This window comes from Manacus vitellinus, unplaced genomic scaffold (genome assembly GCF_001715985.3).
Source record: "Manacus vitellinus isolate BGI_N305 unplaced genomic scaffold, ASM171598v3 scaffold_33_pilon, whole genome shotgun sequence".
NCBI lineage: Eukaryota > Metazoa > Chordata > Aves > Passeriformes > Pipridae > Manacus > Manacus vitellinus.
In genome coordinates, this window is record NW_021940478.1 from 7,588,697 (window position 1) to 7,598,819 (window position 10,123).

Genomic DNA, 10,123 nt, shown 5'->3' on the forward strand with positions numbered 1-10,123 from the left:
TTTTTTAACATAAACCCCTAAACTTAAATTTGTGAACTGAGATGCAAATAGAAAACCTCCAGCACCTGGTAAGTTCTTTCAGGTTAGTCAAAAACCATGTGTTAATTTGAGTCGTCACATCGACAGATGAGGACAGGAGGACTTATTTTTGTTTAGGGGCATTTCAGCAGAAAGGCTAAAGTGGGAAACAGCCAGCACAAAGCTTCCTCAAGCCAAACCAACAAGAGTTTATAAAGGGTTTTGTCCAGTAATGCACCAAACTGAACCTGCTAAACTGAAAACCGTTCAACCGTTTGTTTGTCCTTTCAGTTACTTTCTGTAGCAATCACCATTAGTGCTGATTTTATTAATGACTCATAGAAAATGCATTTTTGTTTCAGCCAAAAAACAACCACTAATTGACTTTAGTGAACAACACACTTAGGTTTGGTTTTGAAAAATATTGTAAATGAAATTGCAATTACATGAACAATACGAACAGCAGCAAATGCGATGCTCTTGCAGAATTTATACTTTTGGTTTGTCTTATTAGGAATAACACATTACTTTTTACAAGTCAGAGTTTTTTGCAATGTTGGTTCATGGTTTTCTTAGGAAGTAGTCTCAGTGACACTTCTGAAAAGCTTGTTATTATTAAGGCTGGAATGTGCCAATCATAAAGTGTCATGTTAAAGCCCTCGTTCCCCCTCTCTCCTCTCTAAAATTATAAGAGAGAAATGTTGAAGACTTAAGGATTTTATTTGCATGGAGAGCTGTACTTATTATTTCTTATTCTAACCCTGAATTGCCATTCTAACCTGGCTCATCTGAAGGAATGCAGAGTGTGAGAAAACACCAATGAATTTGTATTAAATTGTGGTTTATCTCCTTTAGGTCACATCAAGAATATTTACAGAACTACATACTTCAGCTGAGAGGAAGGACTTTGTTAATCTCCCTTGACTACGTGACTTATTCAAGACCCTAGGCATGTCCGGGCATATCTAACATCTGAGCACTACCTATCACACTTCATCCCTGAACCCTCAAGGGGATCTCTGAGTACAAAATAAAACAATATATCCCAACCGCCTCTTTCTTTAAGGAAATGCTGAAATATGATTACTCCCCCTCTGGAATATACTCACATTACTTTTTACAAGGGCACGTAGTGACAGGATAAGGGAGAATGGCTTCAAACCGAAAGAGGGCAAGTTTAGATTATGTATTAGAAAGAAACTCTTTACTGTGAGGATGAGGAGACACTGGAACAGCTTGCCCAGAGAGGCTATGGATGCCCCATCCCTGGAAGTGTTCAAGGTCAGGCTGGATGGTCTAGTGCAAGGTGATCCTGCCCATCGATGGCAGGGGAGGAAGAACTAGGTGATCTTTAAGATCCCTTTCTACCCAAACCATTCTATAATTCTGTGATTAGAATCATGGTCTAACATACTCTCCTGTCCTCTGCATGAGCAGGTCAGGGCACTTGTCCTTGTTCTGGTTAACACCGCATCCAAGCAAAAAGAAACACCAGGCGTTTACTGGTCTAAACATCTCTCGTGCAAACAGCTCACCATTGAAAGCTTCAAACAGTCCTCACCCTCTCCTTGCTGCCACTAAAGGAACGTGCTTCCCTTGGCATAGCTCATGTGCGATGAGCAATTCAAACTGTGAACTAATTTAGTGTATTACCAAAGCAGCCTCTGCCAAGGGTACCCCATGATGAAGGCCTGGCCTGACACACTTTAAAAGCTGCTTTGTGGAAGTCTCTTGGTGGCTTCTTAGTGGGCTACCGATATCATTTTTGAAAAATTAGTCAGAGCTCCCAACTTCACAGGCAGAACCAATGCCAGACAGGGCATTACTTTAAATTAGAATTGTCTGGTGCCGCTACACCTGAAAGAAAAATGGTAGCTTTTTTGCTCAGCATGGTCTTCTGAAACGTCTCGTAAGGGGAAACCCTTACCATGAAAAGGCAGTGAAACATCATAGAAGAAAGTTAAGGTTTTTGTTAGAAGAAGTGCTTGTACACTTTCTCTTGAAGTTAACACAATGGCTGAAAATCAACAGCTTCTAACATTGGTGATATAAGAGTTCAGTGCCATGGATGGAAAAACTACAGTCCAACAACTAAATTATTAATTTGTAGAGCTGATATTTATACAGCTGCAGTGACCTTGCTATATATCAGCAACTCTGATTTTGAAGGCTATCTCCCTCTTTAACAGTTTCTGTAAGTCTTTAGGTTGGATACTCATGATAGCAGAGCCTGTGCAGAGAACATGATGCCCAGCCATAACCCAGCAGACTTCACTCCTCATGTCATCAAGATGCAATCTGCATATATGAAAGGCCTCCTACAGTTCAAGACTTCTGCGTGCTACCCAGTATCGTAACACAGTTTTAACAGTTCTCACCTGCTGAGCAGCATCTGTCTAGAATAAGCTTTTTTTTTTTTTAAAAAGTATGGCTGATTGGTTTCCCAGTTTTTCCCTATTTAGTTATTTTGTGTTGAGCAGTGATGCTTTTCAGTCCAGACAAATTCTTTCTGGACTACTATCTGTGTGAGGACAGTCCTCAGACAGTGAGGGATGAACAGATCAAGAGCAGCCGTGCAGAGAAGGACTTGGGGATGCTGGTGGATGAGAAGCTCAACATGGCCCAGTAATGTGCACTTGCAGCCCAGAAAGCCAACTGCATCGTCGGCTGCATCAAAAGCAGCGTGGCCAGCAGGTTGAGGGAGGTGATTCTGCCCCTCTACTCTGCTCTGGTGAGACCCCATCTGGAGGGCTGCATCCAGCTTCTAACAGTACAGGCCCCCAGTACAGGAAAGACATGGACCTGTCAGAACGAGTCCAGAGGAGGGCCACCAAGGTGTTTAGAGGGAAGGAGCACCTCTCCTATGAGGAAAGTTTGAGAGAACTGGGATTGTTCAGACTGGAGAAGAGAAGGTTTTGGGGTGTCCTAATTGTGGCCTTCCAGTACATGAAGAGAGTCTACAAGAAAAAAGGAGAAGGACTTTTACAAGAGCATGTAGTGACAAGACAAGAGAGAATGATTTCAGACTGTGAGAGAGAGCAGGTGTAAATTGGATATTAGGGAGAAATTCTTTACTATGAGAATGGCGAGGTACTGGAACAGGTTGCTCAGAGAAGCTGTGGATGCCCCGTCCCTGGAATTGTTCAAGGCCAGGCTGGATGGAGCTCTGAGCAACCTGGTCTAGTAAAAGGTGTCCCTGTCCATGGCAGGGGGGTTGGAACTAGATGATCTTTAAGGTCCCCTTCCAACCCAAACCATTCTATGAATCTATGATTACAGAACAAAGCATTAAAGCAGCTTTCAGCACTTCCAAAGTTATCAGCTGGGAGAATGGGGGGGCATAAATTTTTCCTTTTTGTTTTAGCACAGGGTAATTCCTGTTACACACACACAAAAAATGTAAAATCAATCCAGAAAGTGCAGTTATGAGAGAAAGAAGTTTTCTTTCTATTACCAGTTTCCCCAAACTGGTGATGGAATGAAAGAATTACAGAACTTACAGAAGATGAAGCAAAAAGTTCCCCAATAGTAAACATTAAGTGCTAATAGCAGATATGATAAATTTCTATAGTCAAAACCAAAATAGCTGCAAAAATACTATCTACAAACTATGCCAAGCAGATTACTTGCATTGTGCCACAGCTGCCAGTTCAGTTCTTCTATAATAATTCAGTTTGTTTTCCTTTTCTAAAAGAACTGCATATGTATAGTCTAAAGATTATCTGTAAACATGTAAAACTATCAATCTCAACTAAAACCGCATAAGATTTACAAAATACAGCTGGACTTGAAAAATATGAAACGAGATTCCAGATCTAATGCAAGCTGATATGAAAGTATTATCTGTACTAGGTCCACAGGCTCTGACCATTTGATCTTAGAAACATTTCTCAGGTTTTTATAGATGTTCAGCCATTTAGCTCTTCACTTTCCTACACAGGTCTGGATTTACCAGCCAGTCACACTTTTTTTTTAAATTCATAATCTTGATCCAGTACTTCCTCTTGTGATTTCCCCAGCTGCAAGCTGCTCATTCTTAACACCTTATAAAACAGGTATTTCACAGCATTCAGCAGAGATAAAACAGGAGCAGAGAACGTACACAGCTTCACCGTAGCATCTTTATTTTTTTACGACTTCTCTTCCTCACACTTACTGGTTTTGTTCCAGTTACAGCATCTTTTCATTGCGTGTATTCTACTCATGCATATGACTGTTTACTGAGTATGAAAGATTGTTCTAAAAGATTATCACAGAGTTTTTTAACTCTGCTCTTCCCTTTCAGTTCAGCTCCTTAGACACTGAGTATTTGAAACTCTATTTCTACTCTGACAAAAATTTTAGAATTTGCAAGGAAAAAATATCTAAACTTCTTTATAAGACAACCTGGCTAAGAAATTCTTTATTTCCAGAGACATAGTTCATTTAAGTTGTGCTGTCTGCGCAAGTTAACAGACTGGACAAGAAAGATCATAGAATCATAAAATATGCTGAGTTGGAAGGGTCCCATAAGGATCATTGAGTCCAACTTCTGGCTTTGCATAGGACACCCCAAGAATCATACTATGTGCCTGAGAGCACTGTCCAAATGCTTTTTGAACTCAGACAGGCTGGGTGCTGTGACCACTTCCCTGGGGAGCCTGTTTCAGTACTCAACCACCCTCTGGGTGAAAAACTTTTTCCTGATATCCAACCTAAACCTCCCTTGACTCAGCTTCATGCCATTTCCTCAGGTCCTGTCACTGGTCACAAGAGTGAACAGATCAGTACCTTCCCCTCCTCTTCTTCTCATGAGGAAGTTGTAGACTGCAATGAGGTTTCCCCTCAGTCTCCTCTTCACCAGGCTGAACAGACCAAGTGATCTCAGCCGCTCCTCATACGGCTTCCCCTCAAGGCCCTTCACCATCTTCATAGCCCTCCTTTGGACACTCTCTAATGGCTTATTATCTTTTTTTAATTGTGGTGCCCAAAACTGCACGCGGCAGTTCAGTCAGCAATTAGCTCTTCTCTGCCTTCCCTGTCCCTCCACCCACCTATCATATCAACATTTTTATTTAAGTAGTCATCAATTCAGGAAAAAAGAGGGGAAAACCAGTGTTCTGCATGTACCAGATTAAGCTGATATTATTAATGACATCAGAATACAAAGAAAAAGCAAACAGATAACTGTCCTCTGAAGGTGCTCTGGTTAACTATGTAGAGTGATGGGGAAAAAAAAAATCAACATATTGAAAATAAAAACAAAACAAATATTCTGTAGCAATAGAAAACAAAGAAAGAAAACTGACATGCACACAGAAGCAGTACAAATGCAAAAAGCCACTCAATGCAGTTTGTCATAGAGTGAACAACAGAAAGCTTCAGTGGGAAGGGACAGTACAGGAATGCGCCCATAAACTCTTACTGATTTAAGATCTGCATTAGTGTGATCGTTACAATGTCTGAGTGCTGAGTACAAAGCTTCCTGCAACGCAGCAGTAGTCAGTTTGACAATGATAATGCTATAAATAAATTAATGCCAAAGGACTCCACAACCACAGGCAGCTGCTAATGGGATTCATACATTTACTAGATCAAACCTCTGGTGCAGGCCAAGAGCAGCAGTAACATTACTGGTAACTGACAAATGTGTGGTGGACTGTGTGAAAGAAGTTGGTAGTTTCAGTCCATTTTGTGACTGATGGACAGGTGTCTGCAATGCACAAAACAGTCACCACGATCGTCACCTCAAAGTGTCTCAGACAGACCAAGGACTGTGAAATGATATGGCTATAGAATGCAAAGCTCAAAGACCTCTGCATATGAGAAAACCCACCATTGCCTCTGGAAATATATTTCAGCAATTACTAACCCTCATGGTTACTTCCAGTCAAAAACTGACTTGTCATTTGCCAGCCACAATGGCACACAGTTCTGAAGAGGGTTTTCTACGTGGGGACCCAAAGAATCCCTATCCATCCCTGCCTCTGGGCATAATCCCTCTCTGGGACAGGGTCTGAGCACCCATCTGACCAGAAGAACTCTGAGCACCTCTCCCTCCCCCAGAACTCATGCTGTACTCCTTGCTGTGCTACACACAGCAATTGCTGCCTGCTCTAACAGGTTCACATTCTTCCTGTCCTCGGGACCTCAGAGCTGTGCACAATACCCCAAGTCTCACCAGAGAGGAGAATAGGGGCAGAATCACCTCCCTCAACCTGCTGGCCACACTGCTTTTGATGCAGCCCAGAAAACAGTTGATTTTCTGGGTTGCAAACACACATTGCTGGCTCATGTCCAGCCTCTCATTCATCAGCACCCCAACTCCTTCTCCGCACGGCCATTCTCGATCTGTTCATCCCTCAGCCTGTGTTGATATCAGGGGTTGCCCTGACCCAGTTGCAGCACCTTGCTCTTGGTCTTGTTAAATCTCATGAGGTTCCAAAAGGCCCACGTCTTGAGCTTGTCCAGATCTCTCTGGATGGCATCCCATCCTTCAGGTGTGTCAACCACACCACTCAGCTTGGTATCACCTGCAAATCTGCTGACAGTACACTCAGTTCCACTGTCTACATCACTGATGAAGATATTGAACATTACTGGTTCCGATACAGACCCCTGAGGGGCACCACTCATGACTCATCTCCATCTGGACCCTGAGCTATTGACCACTACCCTCTGGATGAGACCATCTAACCAATTCCTCATCCACCACAGTCCAGCCACTAAATCCGTATCTCTCCTGTATAGAGAAGGATGTTGTGGGGGACCACGTCAAAGGCCTTACAGAAGTCCAGACAGATGACAACCTGTTGGATAGACCAAACAGGTCACTGCCAGACACACTATTATTTAAAGCACACTTGGAGACATGTTTCCTTATCTACCTTTCAGTGTCTCACATTCTGAACAGATATTTTAAATCCTGAACTCTCAAGAAATAGAATAGAAAGCAGGTGGCAAGAAACCTAATTATTCTCCTCTGTATATGGCTTTTGTGTGGATTTATAAAACATCTGTGACTGTTCCATGGGCAGCCATCCAAAGTGCTCTAGAGGAGCCAACTTGATTCACCAAGGCTACTGCCTCTGTGCCTCTGCAGAAGCACACATGGTGCTGTTGGACACCGTTCTTACTCATTTCATCTGAAATAACACACCTTGTTCCATGCAGTGTGCAGTCCTTTCTCTTGGACACGCTACCAGTTATCTACAGGATTTTTGTGAGATAGACATATATATCACAGGAACCCAGACAGCCAAAAAAGGCCAAATTCTCTCTGTTGACAAGTTACTAAAACACTACTGGCTTTTTAATGTCTAAAAACGCTTACCTTCCTTAGCTTGCACAGAAAGCTTTGTCTCATGAAGTATTTGTAGCATTTCCTACAGGCTGACTAGGAAGTACTTGAGATAAAATAGTGCTTGCAAAAGACAAAGGCAACTACCACAGTTGAAGAAAAGGCAGCTTTTTACAGGTGATCAGCATTCACATAAATACATACACATAAAATAGGGAATCTCAGGCAAAAGATATTCTCTTATCACTGCAATTGCATGTTTAAAGGTCCAAATAACATCAAATGAATTTCTGAACACAAATATAGTCACTCCGTGAGTAAAATCTGAGGAGAAAGGTGATGAGGGATACACACAGGGAAAGCATTCCCATTTTATTTCAGTAGACAAGAGAACAGTCCCCAAGCACAATGCAGATACACAAACTGAAAACAAACCTACCTACAATCTGGCAAGGATGTAAATAACAAAGGAAGTAACAAAACTTAACAGAAGTTTTCTAGGCTGTTGTTCCTAAACAGAAGCATTCAGTTGCAAACAATCACCACAGTAGGACCATGGCTGATAAAGTAATTAAAATTAACTCAGCTCCCAAACAAGCGGAATTTGAAATCCTTCCACTACTTTAGGAACTGGGAAGAAGTTTTAACAGTTCTTTTCCAGACCACTGTCACATAAAGGACTACACTGCATGCTGAGAAAATCAAAGACACAGTTGGAAGAAGGGGTGATTAAAGCAGATTCATCCTCAACCAGCCACTGCTTGTTCCCGTGACACTGTAACTTTTGAGACGCTGTTATGAACCAGATTGGGAACAGATCTGGGTAAATATAATCCTTCATGGCTTTTGTGGCAGTAGCTAGAGGAAGAAATGGTGACTCAGTTATACTTAACTCTCAAAAGCTCCCAGATCTATTTACCATGCAGCCTCACAAACAGATGCACCACCATTAAGTACGGAGGTGGTGTGTGGGCTGCCAAAACCACCACCACCACCAGAAACACTGGCCTGAGGCTGCAGCTGATCTGTGCCATAATTAGTCTCCCTACTTATCTAATCATGATAAAACAAAACAATCTTCTATTCATTTTAAAGACCAGCATCCTACAGGCAACTTTATATCTCCCTCACTCAGCACAGGTGTTTATCTCTTCAACTAAGAGCACTCTTGAAATTCAGTCTGTTTCAGACTTAACAAGTATCAGGCACAACAGAAATCAAATAGGCAGTATAACAAAGTCAACACCTAAAACTCTAGTCCAGCACATTTATAAATTCGAGGTCAACCCTGAATTCATCGTTACCTTGATATTGGTTTTGATTGTGATATACTGGGGACACTTTTTTGTTCGGCTTACCTATTGACTTGCCTGGGACAGGAGGAAATCCTGTAGTTTAAGGACTGAATTCACTAGAGACTTTTTACATGAGAATGAAAAGCAGACATTCCCAGCAGCATACAGGGGGTAACATCAGCAACTGCCTTACCTGCTATTTTGCCATATTTCATGAGAAGTAGAATGCAAGGAAGCAATGAACAAATTTTAGGGGACAAGAGTTCCTGACATCAATCAAATAGCAGGATTTTAAGGTGGTAAAGCCCAGTCAGACTCCCCTTTTTCCAAAGGAAGTTGGTATAAAGAAGAAAGCATAACAGTCCAACACAGGAGAACTGTAGCCTGGTCCCACCCCAAGATAACACAGTAAATTACAGGTCTTCAGATCAGTTTTCCTGTAGTAAAATGGGGAACAATACTTTGTATTAAAGTGTTGGAGACTACAGATGCCCTGATATATTAGATGTATTTATATAATACATCAGGGGGATCACTGATTCCTCCTACACCCCAAGTGTAAATAAAAGGCTATTTCACATAGAAAAGGACTGCAAACCTCTTAGACAGCCATCTGCTACAGAGATTCAAGAAAGGAGCCCACGTACAAAGTAGGGCTGGAGTGGAGATGGAATGTTGTTTATGTGATGCTTGAACTCCACAGAGAAGGAAACGTACCTTTACTATTAAATTAATAACATAATACCATTACTTTGGTACATCGACACTGTAATTCTTCTCCTTTGTCAGTTAGATTTCTTGTTGTTATAACAGCAGCTACAACAAAATCTGTGTCTGGATGCCAAAACCACAGCTGTCAAGAAAATCAGTCTCAAAACACCAATTGCAGAGAACAAGAAATTAACCCCGAGATGACTGTAGCAGTCAACTACAAAGTAAGAATTTACTGTGGAGTCCCCCACACCTCTTACCTCAAGCATAGGGCGGGCACTGTCATGGATTGAAAGAATGTGCGTAATGTTATTCTTACTCAATTGCTCTACATCTCGGGCATCTGTGACAGAGGGAAAAAAAGAAGAGAAATTTTTTAATCTCTTGAAATAGCCCACTCCCCTTTCCATTGTGCATGTTGAAAGGCCACCTATCATCGGTACATTTTTCTTGAAGCTTCATAAAGTAAGGCAAACCCCCAAATGCAGCTATTCTAGAACACCATAATCAGAGTGGGTAATGGGAAGACACACTTCTAACTCCAAAACAAATTACATACTATATAAAGAACAAGCTTAAGTGACTCAGGAATGTGTTTTTAAGTCAGAAGTTTCATGTATTTTGCATCTGAAATATAAGTTTATGCATGCTTCCGTGCAGGTGATGACCATCTGAACACGCAGTCAGAGCTGTACAAGAAATAGTTTACCTCCTCTCTACCCACAAATCCCCCTTCAGGAGAAACATTTTCACTTGGGAGACAGACCTTGTGATATTCAGGTCTGAGAAGGCAAGCCAACCATATTCCTTGAATTATTAA

At 41.6% G+C, this 10,123-nt stretch overlaps 1 protein-coding gene across 1 annotated transcript in view; it reads right to left on the reverse strand.

The window, feature by feature from the left end:
- The window catches only part of DUSP22 (dual specificity phosphatase 22), a 40,315-nt gene that overhangs the window by 19,567 nt on the left and 10,625 nt on the right, over positions 1–10,123 (reverse strand). Inside the window, exon 3 of the mRNA XM_018076868.1 lies at positions 9,564–9,646. Within this exon, the coding sequence (XP_017932357.1) occupies positions 9,564–9,646 (83 nt within the window). The remainder of the gene's footprint in view (positions 1–9,563; positions 9,647–10,123) is intronic.